This window comes from Battus philenor, unplaced genomic scaffold (assembly GCF_028537555.1).
Source record: "Battus philenor isolate CCGP_79_NKW_IND1 unplaced genomic scaffold, ilBatPhil1.0.hap1 SCAF_30, whole genome shotgun sequence".
Classification (NCBI taxonomy): Eukaryota; Metazoa; Arthropoda; class Insecta; order Lepidoptera; family Papilionidae; genus Battus; species Battus philenor.
Window position 1 is genome coordinate 6,321,117 of NW_027181694.1, and position 17,212 is coordinate 6,338,328.

General features: G+C 38.0%; 1 protein-coding gene across 1 annotated transcript; it reads right to left on the reverse strand.

The window, feature by feature from the left end:
* Positions 1-10,389: 10,389 nt before the first annotated feature.
* Positions 10,390-14,752, reverse strand: LOC137927376 (uncharacterized). Its single transcript, XM_068771173.1, has 2 exons — positions 14,239-14,752; positions 10,390-10,623 (listed from the first exon to the last, which is right to left on the reverse strand). The coding sequence occupies exons 1-2, from the start codon at positions 14,695-14,697 to the stop codon at positions 10,405-10,407; spliced, it is 678 nt and encodes a 225-aa protein (XP_068627274.1). The 5' UTR covers positions 14,698-14,752; the 3' UTR covers positions 10,390-10,404.
* Between the last annotated feature and the right edge of the window lie 2,460 nt (positions 14,753-17,212).

Below are 17,212 nucleotides of genomic sequence, written 5' to 3' on the forward strand. Positions count from 1 at the left end.
TCCAACTTAAAAGCTGTCTTGGTCCAAATAAACAATGCTTAGCTTTAAGCGAGCAGTAAATAATGAATGTTCATATAAACCAATACATTTATTTACTGTACATAAGTAAGAAAAGGACTAATATTTAGCCACTTCCGCACATGCAGTGGTAGTCGTGCAACAAACTGCACCGCCCGACAGCCCGCTGATGAATTCGCATACGGCAAACAATGCGAATTACACAACTACCACCGTTAAATCACTCAACACGTGTTTCACCCCTCCACGGGGCATCTTCAAGAGTTATGTAACTTTGATTAGTGCCAGACTTTGTGTTTGGTATTAATCGGGCAATAATTGGGCTCGCGGGCGGTGCACTTTGTTGCACGACTACCACTGCATGTGCGGAAGTGGCTAAATATTGGTCCTTTTCTTACTTAGGATGGACTTCCGCAAAATAACGCCTGATTCTTTACATATTACTGTACATATAAATAAACATATATAAAGTTAAATTATTGTTTATGTACTGATACATTTACTCTTTGACACTATCTTTGCTATTTCGGGAGAATATTCGTGATCGTATATATGCGGCCCGCGGCCCGCGAGTTGGACACCCCTGGTGTGCAGCGCACTGAAAAGTTGTTGCTTAACACTCGTAGATAAAGCACTTCTGTTTACATAGTGACATGTAATTGCAATAAATAATTTTTATTTCACAAGTGCGGCTGGTAGCCGAGCTGTGGTAGTACAGCGGTGAGTACTCAGACTTGCCAACGAAGGGCACGGGTTTGATTTACACTTTGTGCGTTAATTATAAGGCACTGGCACTGCTCATAAAGAAGTTACCAGAGGATGAACAGCAGCGTCCTCTGCGTACCATAATACCACACTGGGATCCAACCCGTCTGTCAAGCATGGTGTTGCTAGGAGGTCTCTGCATAGAACGTGGTCCACCTTGTGGCCCACTGTCCGGCGTTCGGAAGACTGAAAGGAGTATCTCGGCCATCATGCAAGACGAAGGGGAGAGAGAATGCTTCCTCAGCTACTGCAGGAAGGTGGTGATAAATGCAATAAGTAAAAATAAAACAAACACTAAAATATAGAAATAAAAGAAATATAGTAGTACCAAAAATAGTTCAATAAACTGTATAATATAAGATGATAATTATAAAGAAAATACGTGTTAAATATTTGAACAATAAACATAATGTTGCAAAATAAAATAGTAAGGAAACCTAAAATGTAGTGGTTGAGGATGGATGTATGGCTAATGGAATGAAAGAGAAAGACTGGGAAAATTGTAGAACGAAAGAAACAGTACGACAGATAATATGATACATGAAAGAGAAGAATGATAATAATAAAAAATATGAATAAATTACTAGAATAAAACTGTCCCACACGAGATAGGAGAACGAGAGGTCATACATATATAAAAAAGGAGGTCTCTGCTTTTCAGTGGGTGTCTATTAATTTATTTTATTTATTTTCTATTTTTACACAGACCATATATTAGTTTACCTACACATAAATTTGAAACATGGAATGTAGTTTAAATGTAATTGTTTCTTTATTTATAGTTTTACAACTATAACGCATTTATATTTATTATTTATTAATGTATATAAATAAATAAATGTACGTGTGTGTGCACATATGCACCGTGAAGAGATCTATGCTCGGGATATCTCTATGAAGTCGAATCAAGATTGGGGAGATACGTAGTCGTACGAAAGTATCCGATATAGCCCAGCGCATTAGAAAGTTGTTCCAGCAGTGGGCACACTCCGGCACAGAGTGGATGCCGCGGACCAACAAGCGCAGCGTGAGGAGTCCGCCCACAGGCTGGACATACAACCTTATTACGCTCGTCAGTAGATGTAAAATATGCGAAGCTTTCAAAAGGTACTATTGGAAATTTTTTCGAGTGACCTATGTCCAGCCGTGGGCGACTTTTGATTGAAATTAAGATGATGTATGTATCTGTATTTTCGAGTACATTATATATTTGTGATGTTCTAAACCAGAGTTCCCCAAACTTTTTTGTGTCGTAGACCCCTTGCCATGTTTTTCCGTGTCGGATAGACCCCCTACTTACCTGATATTGATTTCCTGTAAACTTCTAACTGCAGTGAAGTTTAGTGTTAAAAACTAAAAGTAAAAACACATGGTAACTTATACATTTATTAATTGAATTTAAATTAAAACTACTCAAAATAAAATGTTGTATCTGTTATGTAAAATATACGTAACATTAAATAAACATAAAATAAACTCTAAATAAAATAACATTAGCAATAAGTCAATATTTTTAGTGAGAAGGATGAACCTGATACTTTAATAATAAATTATCAGCATTTGGTGGCAATTCAATCTGTTTTGATATTATAAGATAGTATGATGCTAGAAAATAGGTACTATCAGTGTATGTGTTGAGATCCACTATCGCGGACTCCCATTTTCATTTCATGAACCCCCCCAATTTTTTTTCGCTGTCGTAGACCTCTTGCAGGTTGTCATAGACCCCTAGGGGTCGATATAGACCACTTTGGGAATCACTGTTCTAAACTATCTCGTGCAATGCACACGGCGACAACTCGTCGCTTGTCCATCTTCTGTTTATATATTTTGGTTTCGCTTTCAGCCGTTCCTATTGGGAATCTCTGGGACAAGCATATGTCAAACAGTGGACGTCTTACAGCTGGAATGATGATAATGCACAAGTTATATCTGATCATGCAACTAGAGCGTCTTCACCGACAGGTTTTGCTGTCAACAGAGCAGAAGTTCGAATGCTAAATGCCATTGTTCTGTGAGTTTAAAGGCGCGTCGATTTGCTTCTTCGAGGTCCGGTTCGAAAGTCCTTATCTGCATCGGTATATATAGATATTGCACTTGCAATGTAAACAAGCGAAAGTTTTGTAAACAACGCGAGTACATTGTAACGAGAGATATGAAGTCTGAACGCTTGCAGGCGACCTGTGCAGGTCACCGAGTCAATTCGTTTGTTTACAGTGTAAACAATCACTGCATATGTCACGTTGATGTATATAATGTAAACAATGTAATGTATTTTTAAATGTTTACAATTTGCTAATGAATTTCTCTAACCACGACTCTAATGATATTTGAGAATGAGATTAGGAATAAAAAATAACAAAGTTATTTTCTTATCTAAAAATCTACGAATACATAAGTTTTTCTGTATTTTTTTTATTCTACCTTTTTATTATTCTTTTAATTTTTTTTGATATAACATTATTAAATACACTTTTATTTATGTTATCTTATTGTGTATATCTCTTATCTATACGTTTATCTTTTCGACATATATGTGATAATGAGTTTGTTTAAATGAAACTTTTCAGCCTTGAACGCCGCCGGCTAGAATCAAATCTGCAAATATTTTACAGCATTCATTTTAATGAATGCGCTGCTGAAATTTACGAATTAATACCACCATCCACGTTTTTATATAAGACAAGTAAAAGGTCGGTCTACCACCACACTTGCACTGTGGAGTGTCCTCGGAGGCGTACCAAGCGTATCGACTCAACGTGTCTGTTCCGCGCAGCCTGAGTGTGGAAATATGACCCAGGTCTCTTCAGGGTCAGGGTGAAACATATTGAGTCAGGCGAGTTGGTAGTCAGACGTGGTCAAGCAAGCGATAAAAAGACAATATATAGATTGTTGTATATATTATTCATAATATATTTTTTTAATCAGATTTGTAATCTCTGTTTTCCTGGTTATTATTTAAAAACCTGTGATTTAATTTTATGATATATAACAATATTATATGACATTATATATAAACAGAATTATATTCCAACTTGTATAACTATGTAAATATGTTTTAATGGAATCAGGCGTGACCTTGCGGAAGTCCATCCTAAATAAGAAAAGTACCAATATTTAGCCACTTCCGCACATGCAGTGGTAGTCGTGCAACAAAGTGACTCTGACTCTGTGTTTGGCACTAATCGGTGTAACATAACTCCTGAAGATGCCCTGTGGAGGGGTGAAACAGTGTTGAGTGATTTAACGATTGCAGTTGTGTAATTCGCATTGTTTGCCGCATACGCATTTATCAGCGGGCTGGCGAGCGGTGCACTTTGTTGCACGACTAACACTGCATGTGCGGAAGTTGCTAAATATTGGTTCTATTCTTATGTAAATATTTGACATCCTTGTCTATCGTATTCTGCTGTGGTTGGTACAGGGGGGCAGGAAGCATCTTACTTGCGTTCCTGGCTTGCGCGTCTTTTACTTCTCCCTCGCAGAAGGAGAGGAGAATCAGTCGCAGTCTCTCGTTGGAGACAATTCCCGATAGTCCGCCGAGGTCTCACTTTTTCTGACCCACGGATCACTTGCGTGGGGTAATGCAGCTGATGTCTACAATATATTTATCCCACAGTAGAGAGCTGCTCGTGCTATGCATAGCATGACAGAGACTCTCTTAGACAAAAGTTTTTTTACGACGTCGCATAGTTTGTTTATCATTAGGAACTATGTTACACAGACATTAGCGTCGATGCCTTTGTTTTTAAATTTAAATTGTTTACTAAGTCTCTTGATCTATTTTAACGACGCCATAACAATGTCTAGTTTATAAGATTACGTTTCGTTCGATCACTTCCTCATCACTACTCCATGTTGGCATCAAGTTGTGCGCCAGTATCTGTGCGACGTCGATGAATCTTGCGATCGCGTCTTGAGTCTCGTCCGTGCAATACACGCACGTGTGTGACGTGATATTGCTACCGCGTGACACTGTTGTACAGCACGAGGGTGTCTGTTGATGGACAGCGATGACCGCCTCGCTCTCCAGCCCCTGAGCCTCATGGATGATCAGCATTGGACTTGTCTCTGTACTATGCCTTGGCTAATGAGAACCTTGTTTATATCGTACATAGTAGATATATGTAGTATATGAAAATATAGTCTATATACGTAGTAACATTAATAACTTAAAGATATATATCCATGTACACGAGTTGATGCTATGAATAAAGAAAAGCATTTTGTATCTTTCAGCTTCATAAAGTTAGTTATTCTTTTGTGGACAACTGCTTACGGTAATACAATACACTCAAGTGTATTGTATTTAAATTATAATGTAATCAATTTAAGAAGTTTATTAAAAATAAACTAGCCAAAAACCGTATTATATTTTATAGAACTATTTTAATGATAAATCTTAGGAATAAATTGCTCTATAACTGTGTTAAGAATGATGTGAAAGTGACCACAAAAACAAAGACCGAGTTTGCAGTGGACTCTTCTCATACTAGAGCGAGTTTATTACTGTCTAACCTTTAAGTTAAAAGAGGTCTTAAAATCAATTTGGTTCTAAGGTCTGTCTTGTGAACTTCTGTAATTTTTTTAATTCAAAACACATGTGGTCATGATCAATGTTGTAAGATTTAGTATTTATGGTAGAGTCCAATTTGATACTACACTGCGTTGGCAGGCTACGTGTATATATATATATTAATATATATGTATATATATAATTATATATATATATCGTTGGCAGGCCCCCACTAGGGGGCTACGTATATATATATATATGTATGTATATATATATATATATATATATATATATATATACATAGCCATACTGTTCCACAGATATGGTGATGATTATAGATGGAAATATGGATGTATTTTGAAGGCTGTTGGGGTCGAAAGGTTCTCGAAGGGTGATTACAAGTGGGTAGACATGTGTAGGCCTCCTGTAAGACCGATGTTATGGATAATAATAAACACCTATACTTTGCTTTGGGTCGTTTTGTTTTGCCTTTTTTCGAAGTTGCGTCGCTGCTTAATTAGTACTAATTTTTACTGTGCGTCGTTAGATTTTCGAGATTGCGTTGTTTTGGGTTCGAGTCTTTAATTTTTTTTTTAAATTTTCTCCTTTTCTAAAAGATGGCAACACTTTTGTTTCTAATTGCGCCATGCCATCAAAACTCGAGAATTCCCTTTCTAACTAAAAATCAACGCAATTTTAATACAGTTTTATTTTCACTTTGTTTTGCTAATTTTAGAGTTAAGTTTCAATTACGTAGTGTGTTGTGCATTTTTAAAAGAGAATAATAAATTTTTACGTGTTGTTTCTGGTTACAAAATAGGTAAATTTATATTTTCTTTTTAATAAGTAGTATTTTGTGACCCTGGAACCTATCTTCGATCTTTACATAGTTTGCTATAGAAAATCTTAATTCACTTTGCGGCGTTTCAATTTGCGTCGTGTTTTTTTGGAACGTGACCACGACGCAAAGTGAGGTATTGGTGTATAAAGATAAAGAAAAATAGAATAATAAAATTAAATAGATGCAATATATGTGTCGTATTAGTTTGAAATAGATGATGATTCGATGATGAAAATCAGCCAGAAGATTAAACACTAATTTTAAATCATCACCTTACAAACCGTCGGTTGAACAGTAAAAAGATCAGTTTTTTTTTTTAATTTATCATTATTGTTTACCACAGATTATAACATCCGTGCCATTTGTTTTTATAATGACAGTTAATATTACCAATTTGTTTTTGTTAACCTTTCTGTACCTTTCCGTCGTTGTGTTATCTAAGTTATTGTATTATCTTATTAAACAGCTTCGTAACTTAAATATGAAACAATTTTAAAGTTAATTAAACAACTAAATATCTTTTGATGTCTTTAAATTTTGTATATTTTAAATATTTAGTCGTATCAATCTTTTGAGTTATGACAATGTATTTGAAAAACGGTGAGCGTATCTTTCTTAAAAATTATTTTCTACAGGAACATACACACTTCTACTTTCATCTTCTCTCTCTCATCCTTCACAATTTCTATCATTCAGTATAAATTCAAGATACAGCATTCATCCATATTCACGCATCGCCTCCCATTCTCTCGCCACATTTTCTCCTACATGGTTTTGTTTAGTAAGATTAAGTTATATGAAGCTATAAAATACAAGATGTCCAATACATTGAACGTGAATTTTTTGAAAAATAAAAAAAATAGAAATAATTACAATTTTTTTTAGTTTTGATAAACCATGAGAGTATTAACCTTTAATTTGGCAGATTTTTTAAAATATTACATTAATATTCATACCACTTGACTTTTAAGACATAAGGATGCCAACATAAAAAACTGAACAAGCGTTCGAAAATTAAGAAATTACCTAAACATTCACATACAAATGTTTACTTTGCGTTCAAAATGATGCCACTATTTTTTTATCTAATATATCTCTACAGACACATTATCAAGAAAAGGGTTAAAAAACTGGTGATCTTTGGGGTAAACCTATACCTTGGAATGGGCGTCTATCAGCTGATGTGATGAATAAGAATAAGGCTTTTATAGTTTTAACAAGTTGATGATGTGATGAATCAAAAAGCTGGAAAATTAAGGTTTCTCCTATTATATTCATGGTAAACGATTATGGAATTCGTACGCTGTTGGTAGAAAAATACAAATTTTACCCATCAAATATATTCACGTGAATATATATCTGTGAATGGCTACATGCGGTGAAGATAATTACACCAGCTGGTATAATTCTGTGTGGTTCATCTTATAAGGCATACATAAATATATTATGTATTTTAAAGTGTTAAGAATTTGATAAGAATAGATGATAAATGTAACGTGTGAAGTAAATATCACAATCGAGGCAGACCCAAGATGACTTCGCGCTGCAATTATTCAGCGACCACCTAGGACATTGGTGATGATGTTATTTAATGAAGTAAATATAAAGACATTCAGTTAGTTCATATTACATTTATTAGATGTTGCGAAAGGTCAAGGCTACACGTGCGCAGGGGATGGGGGCCCATCACTTGCACAGCTGCGTGCCCTCCTTGCCCGTCATGCCGATGCGCTCCGTGAGGGTGGTGAGCTCTTCAGCAGTGGGCACCCGCTTGCCCAGCAGGTAGACGCGCTTGCGGTCCGTGTCGTGGTGCACCATGAAGTCGTTGTCCAGCTTCATCATGATGTCGTGGTCCACGCCGCTGCTGGAGCATGAGCACTTGTCCTTCGCCGCCTGCTTCAGCTCATCAATGCTCGACACCTGGTCAGCCAGGACCGTGAACTTCTTGGAGCCGATGCCGACGTTGAGCACCGACAGCTGGGACGGGTGTCGCTCGCACGTGCAGCTCTGTGCCCCGGTTTCCGGCGCCGACACCACCAGCGGAGTGCAGTTCTCGACTTCATGGTCCAGCTTCGGCCAGGTGTAGATGGACTTGAACTCGCCGAAGAGCTCGCTGCCCACCTCGCCGCCCTGAGCCGCCGCCACGCACAGCACCGCCAAAAGGATCCACATCGCTGCTGCTGAAGGTAAGACTTGTTCACGAATGATGCTCGGTCGTCCGGCGCCTCCTATATATACTCGCTCGGTGCCCGCACTAGCGCTGCCCCGCGGTCTCGTTCGCCTCTATTTACACAACAATTATCTTTGTTTTTATTAATTTATGTCACTGTGGAAATTTTACGACTGTTATAATTGCGAACAAACAAGTGCCGCCGCGATTGTTTAGATCAAAAGTCTTGAACAATAACAGAGACTAATCGCATTTGCAATACAAAGGCGAGACGACGGTCATTACATACGACTTATTACAAATGACTTTGTTAAGATCGACGGCAGACTCCGGGTCAACGTCGCTGCTGACCGGTTCTATTGGATGTATTTTGAGGATACCTATGCCCAATAGTGGACATTCTACGGCTGAAATGTTAACGATGATGAGAGCCTGCGACACAAGAGACCGTCCACCTGACCAGGGTTCAACAGGAGAGTGAGACTGCATGGGTCAGAGCAGTGCAGGTGGTCCCCCGTACTGTCGGCGCGTTGTGTACACGCAGACGCAAGTGCACTGTTTGTATGTACACGCGGGTACACTGTGGGACATGTTGTTATCGCCATGACACCAGTTATCGAAATTTTATAAAAAAAATATCAACAGACTTTTACTGAATAAATAAATCACTATTATACAGGTTGATTGAGAAGTATAATGGGTCGAGTGTGTAGTTCTATTGTCAGAAAAACATTTTAATGATTTCACCCCTGTATCTAATCACTTTATAAAAAGTGATCAGTTGATTTTAGTTTTAACAAAGGCATTTAATGTAAAGTTCTAACTAGGGACAAAGCGTTCTTGATAAAAACTGGTTTCAACTGTAACATATACAGTATGATTAGCTACAGGTATACATGCTTCTAAGCCTATATATATTTCGAATCATCCTGTATCTAATGATCGTTTTGACGTGCGTAATATATACATTTTTATTGTAATTCAATAAGCCAATAACTTCTGGCAGTATAAAGTCTGTAAGAACAGATGGTAAACTTTAAAACAATTTTTTTATTGAGTAATCCGTATTTGCAAAACGCTTTTTCTTATTATCAACGTCGTCTAAACACATGCAGGTATATTTCGAACGTTTAAACAGACTACGTGACATTAAATACATTTTTTCAACCATCCACAAAAAGTTTGGATTCCGGCACGAGGCAGCGAAAAAGGTATTTTAACATTTTTCTCTAATTAAACCTTGAATTGCTGCAGCAGGTGAGTAATTGGTTCTACGGGGAGACGTGGGGAGATGGGAGTGTTCTCGTGAAGGCATCCCTCGTTGTATCAGACATTCACACGATAAAAAATTAGTGTTGCTAAGTTTTATATATATGTACATATGTAATATAAGGCACATATATATAATACAGGCTAATTGGGTAAAGATGTAAAATCTTCGACGCTTTCACGTCTATTTCTAATCAGACTTTTGGAATGCGACAAGTAAATATTTTCTGGCAGTATAAAGTCCACCGGAACAGATAGTAAACAATAATTATTTTGTAATTATATTTATTATATTATCATTACTTAATTATTTCCAACCGTTGATATTCGAGTACAGTGTACCGCACATTAAACAGTAAGTTAGCTATACATTCACCTGTATAAAGTATGCATTTAAAGTTAATTGTGATTGTTATAATTTTACTCTACAAATACATTTCATAGAATTTACAAATGTAACTATATGTTTATCAAACTAATTATATACAGATATACAATCACTTAATAACCAACTTGTCTGAGCCAATAGCCGGCCAACACGACAAACTTAACAAAGCTATAATTAAGTTAGAAGCTGTTACTTTAAATGCAAGAAGCGAATTGAAGTAAATCTACTCCGAGATCTGAACACTAGCGACTATCGCTCCACCAGACAGATGGAAGTCGATCGTTGTGAAGCACTTTTTGGTTTTTAATCAAATACATACATAAGGAAACAAATTAATTTACCAATTTTATTTATTTTATATTATTTATATCAAATTACAATACACAGAGGTACAAGCATAGAGAGAAGTCCATCTAGCAGTTGCACCGAGGACATAGCTAAGCTCGGCAAGTCCCCGGCTGCAGACAGCGCAGGGTCCTGGAGCGAGGCTTGCAGCTTGCAGCGCGATGCATCGACACGGTGATGATATATTCAGTTCCAGTTCCTCGTCTGCATGTCGCATGGGTAGTGTCCGGGAAGCTCCGAAACGTCTCGTCCAAAATACCGCAACGTGTGAAGACGAAGGTATCTGACCAGAGTGTGTTGTCGATGATGACCTATCGATATGAGACGTGGTTGTTTATGATAGACCTTATGAGAAGGCAGTAGAGTAGATACCCATAAGGACTAAGTACATTGACTTAGCTTAAAGAATTGCTCATTTGTAGCGGCAGATGGTTAGGCACATCGCAAGAACTATGTACATTGACGTAGCTTAAAGAATTGCTCATTTGTAGCGGCAGATGGTTAGGCACGTCGCAAGAACTAAGTACATCGACGTAGCTTAAAGAATTGCTCATTTGTAGCGGCAGATGATTAGGCACATCGCAAGAACTAAGTACATTGACGTGGCTGAAAGAATTGCTCATTCGTAGCGGCAGATGATTAGGCACATCGCAAGAACTAAGTACATTGCCGTGGCTTAAAGAATTGCTCATTCGTAGCGGCAGATGATTAGGCACATCGCAAGAACTAAGTACATTGACGAAGCTTAAAGAATTGCTCATTTGTAGCGGCAGATGATTAGGCACATCGCAAGAACTAAGTACATTGACGTAGATTAAAGAATTGCTCATTTGTAGCGGCAGATGATTAGGCACATCGCAATAACTAAGTACATTGACGTAGCTTAAACAATTGCTCATTTGTAGCGGAAAATGATTAGGCACATCGCAAGAACTAAGTACATTGACGTAGATTAAAGAATTGCTCATTTGTAGCGGCAGATGATTAGGCACATCGCACTTAGCGACAGCCGTTGGAGTTGAGAGGTGCTCCAAAAGCGACCACAAGTCAGTAGATGCAGCGCAGGTATGTCCTTTACTTAATGAACCAACGACATAGCCAAAGTCAATCATTGTTTTTGTATATACAATAAAGTTTGAAAACATAAACAAAGTGTAAAATCACATACAAAGTAAGCAACTCGATGCAGGTCCCCCTGTACCGCTCTCAATGGGGTCGCAGGCGCAGATAACCTGTTGCGTCAACAAAGATCTGCTTCGTACAGTGAACAGCGATTATAAAGTCACCGCTCGTATTGACGACCCATTAATATGATAAAATAAAAACGCAGTGGAAATGTATGTACACGGTCGAGACGTGACGTCGTATTCTGTAAACATTATACAGGATGATTGTAAAAGATTCAAAGAGGTGAATGTATAGGTCATTCGATGTAAATCAATGCTTGGTACACCCCATAGCAAAAATCAATGGCATTAGAAATTATACACTTTGTACTGTTGGAAGTTATTGGCTTGTTGCATTCCTATCATGATCATCATATCAGCTGATAGATGCCCACTGTTGGACATAGGCCTCACTCAAAGATGAACACGATTTCCAGTCGACGCAATGTAACAGAAAAAATAAATATAATGTGACATATTTCAGAGCGATCACTTTAAAGATTTTTGCTGAAAAATGAACTAATCCTTCACACTTTTAATGATTCTACACATATATAATCATCCTGTATACAGTGAACAATGATAACAAAGTTATGACATATATTAACGACCTATTAGTATGATAAAGTAAAAGCGCGGTGGCAATATATACAGGCAGGAGGTCAAGAGGCAGCGTCTTGCAGTTATTGCAGATTGAATGATATCTAATGCAGACACCAACGCGGACTTTGTTGTGATGTTTATGCCAATTGATCTCATACATATATAACATATATGTAGCTCTGCTATGACCGCAGCAAATGCACCGCATATATACACAAAGAGAACTGCTCCAGCAAAAACAGCAGACGACTCACAGAACGAAACGTTATGTAAAGAGAACAACATGTTGATACGTGTCGATGTGTGATCGATGTCTTTTTCCTTTCAGCCAAGTATATGCTTACATATATACGTAACGTACCTTCTACAAATTTCAATTATAAAATAATTTAGTGTTGATACGGACAGATGGTGTGTGAAATATTTTTAACCAAGATAACATTATATATATATATATATATATATATATATATATATATAAGCGATCGAGAAATTGTCGTCATTGTTATAAATATCAGAGTTATAAACTGTGATAAAGATAAAAACGTGATACAACAAAACTAGAAATTAAAAAAATGTAAAATGAAAAGAGGATGAAAGAATGGTAAAACAGAGCAAAAGGGAAAGAAAGCAGAATTGAGGTATAAAAGAACAGAATGAAAGAATATGTGAAGAATGAAAGAGAAGAGAATAAAAATAAAATAATTAAGTGAATAAATTAAATGCTAATAAAGTCCCTATCCCACCATAAATAGGGGTACAAGAGGCCCCCAATGGCGGGGGTCATAAATAAAAAATATCAGAGTTCATATTAGACATCATATCTCGTTTGCAATACAAGTAGGTGTATCTTATTTGATACTTTTATACTTCCAACAGAACCTTAAGGCTCCAGCGGTAATGTGCACTGCCTCCTGAACTTGCCAATCCGCTGGACTATGTAACTTTTGTCTACGGATCTCCTCATTATATCATACCTATACGATGTTCGTTGTAAAGATGCGTTGATCTTTGAATGCAAGCGATGGAATTTGAAATTTCACGAAAGACAAACTCACGTTCATTTAACGCGAAATAAAGATTTTAATTAAAATTTATACGAGCAACTGTTACGTACGTGCTTAACACTTACCGGGTCATATTGTGAAACTGGAAAATTTCTTTGAATAAATACAGGAATTTTCCAATCATAAAATTGTTATATTATTTGAAATTAGAATACATGGCAATTATTATTATGTAGTAATTTATGTATAGACTGCACATTGGATGAACTGAAGACGCAGCTGAAGTCGGAGCTGTGGGCAGAGCAGGACTGCTCATCAGGTTGACGACGGCTCGATGCGGCCCCGCGCCGTCGCGAGGGGACTCCCAGGTGGCAGCGGCGGCCAAGTGGCAGAGGACTGAGCCTTGCGATCCTAGGTAGCGCGTTCGATTCCCGGAACACAGTTTGATGTAATTCACACTTTATATATTAATTACACAGGATCACCACTGCTCGGAAATATGTTCCACGAGGATGAGCAGCAGTGTCCTGTGCGTACCATGATACCATACTGCGATCGCCAACATGCCTGCCACGTGTGGCGATTATGGTTTATCGCCTCATAGACATATTTGGGGGTGGCCTATGCCTGCAGGGGGCGTCTATGGGCTGAAACACGGTCTTATTTTAAAGGCCAAAGAAGTGCTGTTATCTTTTTAAAAGCTGACAGCAACGGTACATTTTATATATCAGTGTCTTTATATGTAAACCTAGGGGCATTGAATTTCGAACTTCATCCTTTTTTGAGTTGCAAAGTGTTCTAGCATTGGTAGTAGGCGTAGGATAGGTTTTGTATTATATATATATATATATATATATATATATATATATATATATATATATATATATATATATATAGTTGTGTGTGTGTGTGTTTATATATATAATTATGCATATAAGCATATAATATGTACTCAAAGGTCGCCTTGAGCGATAACACCGTTTGTTTTATCAGTACATAAACTGTTTTTTTATTTATAATCTATATTACATTGTTACATTTAAAAGCAAATAAATGAAGAAATAAATATTAAGGTCAAATAAATAAAACAACAATTAATCTTTATCATTTATATTTAAAAAATACATCATTGACATAACAAACTGCCAACTTTTCCTTTCATACCCAGACCATCGATCAATGTCTCCAGCTCCTGAGCGCTTGGGGTCACTTTCCCCAGGAGGTACAGCCTGGATCTGTTGACGTCATTATGCAGTACAAAGTTGTCGTTGATCTGGAGTACGATGTTGTGTTCAAACGATACATGTGTACACGAGCAGGTGTCCTCGCTGGCTACATTCAGTTCTTCCAGGCTGCTTACAACATCCGCTAAGACCGTGTAACTTCTAGACCTGATGGTTACATCGACAAGAGAAAGCTTCGCTGATTGTCTTCCGCATTTGCAAGTATCGGGCGCCTCTTCCGTGTTTCTAGAAATTTCCAAAGGGCTGCAGTTTTCAATGTGATGGTTCAATTCTGGCCAGGTGTATATGGATTTGAATTCGCCGTAGAGCGTCGGAGCTGGAGCGCTCTGAGCCAGAGCGACCGCGAAGATCAGCAGCTTCCACATTCTGTCGCGTGCAATAATTGTTCTCGACTCATTTTAAATGCACTTCCTGGCGGTTTTTATACTACAGGTATACTAGTGATAGTTCAGGGTTTACTTCTCCTCAATTATTATTTGAATATAACATATATTTATGTATAATTTTAAGTAGATATATCCAGTTTTAGATGGACAGACGACATAGTCAAAGTCCTGACCTGAAGAAGGCTGACCTCCTGATCACTCGGCGATCTCAGGAAGGATGCATCGAATTCGAGTGCCGGTCTGGCGTAAAAATCAGGGAGGAGACAATAGCCTCCCTGATAGGCGAAAAAGAAACTAGGAAAGAATGATAGATGAACAGAGCCAAAGGGTAAGGAAGTTGAAATGTAGCATGAAAGATAATAGACCGAAAGAGAAAGTAAAATATGAAAGAAGAGAGAGAAAATAAAAAATCATGTGAAAAATTAAATTGCAAATAAAGTCCCTGTCCCACCATAACTAGGGGTACGAGAGGCCCCCAATAGTGGGGGTCATTAAAAAAAGGAAGGATGCTAATTCTGCTTCGGATCGCCCACGCTGTTCGCTGATTCTAGGGCGGGCGGCCGCCTATGTTTAGGTAGTGTTTTGCATAATTGAGTCGTCAGTGGTGTGTTTGTTGATAAAGCAAGGACGTAAGGCCATATCTTTATGGATTGCAATGTATTAATATTTATTTATCTATTTTTACACATTTTATAAAGGCGAAATGCCTTCAGGCATTACCTACCAGTCAATCTAAGGTTATGCAGAGATGGTGGGCAGGCTACCAGATTAGTTATACAAACATATGGTACTTATATAAATACTTTATATGATTATAATGCTATATATATGACACATACATAATATTATGGGGACCGAAAAGTAATATCGTTTCTGTCGACATATTTTACAGAAAAACTAATTGATTTGTTACCGCTCCGGCATTGATTTGTATATTAGATGACAAAAGGTTGTTGATAACGAAGATGAATATATTGTTGATTAGAAATAAAAACTTATGGTAAATGTAGTCGTGTGTATTTAACTTAAGAGAGCGACATTACTCATTTCTTTCGTCAATTGATATCAAACATTCTTTTTAAATATATACCGGATTGCTGACACTAATGCATATGAAAAGTTTAGGAATAATAAACAGAAACAGATTTGTGCGAATGTAATATCTATAATATATATTATGTACATACAGACAACAATCTTATAATTTAAAATAATATATTATATTCACGAGTCGTTATCAAAGAGGTCATGATCTGTCGAATTTGTAGAAACGCTTTCAACATTCAAACCAATCGCGATTGACCTTTTAACATTGGACATATTTTAATATGCACTTGTTACTAACCTCACTCTTTGAGTAATGATTAGTTAATATACAGGATGATCGATTAGAAGTGTAAACGGAATGAATATCTATTTCAAAAACAACCTATATAGGAATTACGTAATGGTAATATAGTAAGAATGGGAATTTACAAAATTCGGATTCTTCTTTTCAGCCAAAAGACGCTTGCAAGGCAAATGCCACACCCAAAGATCGCCACGGTCACGTGATGATGATGATCCTGCGCAGGACTAGCTACGTCATCAGTTCACCTGGTGGGTCTGCGGTGGAACTATCTGGATGCGCAAGTAGGGTCACATGCGAGAGGGAAGTTTTGCACTCCTCGAAGGTTTCTTGAAGGTCTGGAGTCATCTGGACTGGATGAGAACCTCTCACCTTCGGACCGCTTAACAAAGCGTACAAAGGAGCTTGAACTTGCGCAGCACCTCCAAGAAGCGACGCAGTTCTTTGAAGGTAGATCACTTCCAGATATTTCCACCGCATCTGGTGACCACGACGTAATTATTTTGCTTCATATTCCCCCCGACTAGACCGTGAGTACGGTCGATAAAATTCACAGAAAATGGATTCTTTCGCCACTTCGGGTGATGAAACGTACTCTTGGAGATTTAAGCGCTTGTTCCGAAGTGGTTGTTGGTTGTAACTCCTGGTTATCAGTATTCGGTGGCTGAATGGTAGTAGTGGGTGTTACAGAAGATTCTTTAGCTATGTAGGCTGGCTTCAGTCTGTGTATAGTGACTTTCATCTTTGTTCCTCTGACGTCAATGGTGAAGAACTTTGACTGTCTGGCGATTACCAAGTATGGTCCAGCGTATGGTGGTTCCAATGGTGTTCTCACATGATCTTGTCTCTCTACATTTCACGAGGTCTACAATATTCTTCTCACGTATTTCTACAAATACATGGTGAGGTTGGCGGGCTTGCCTCTCGGGTAGAGTGGCTTCGCCCACGCTGAAGTGGCTGGGGGCGGAGGAGGGAGAAGAGATTTCGTAGAGGGCTTCGAAATATTCTCCACGGGAGCTGGGGGGGTTGGTCGGGCGGCGACTTTGGGAGCGAGGGAGGTCGGGGGGCGGCCTGTGCGGCGTTTTCTAGGCGCCTTAAGACAGCCCCTGTAGTTGGCGGGGTGGCCTTCGGTTTTACAGAGGACAC

Bases quoted from the DNA above. Each gene is read 5' to 3' on its own strand.
- LOC137927376 (XM_068771173.1), bottom strand. From the start codon at position 14,697: ATGTGGAAGCTGCTGATCTTCGCGGTCGCTCTGGCTCAGAGCGCTCCA. The intron at 10,624-14,238 runs GTTGGCAGTTTG...TCATATCGATAG, and splicing joins GTCTGGGTATGAAAGGAAAA to GTCATCATCGACAACACACT.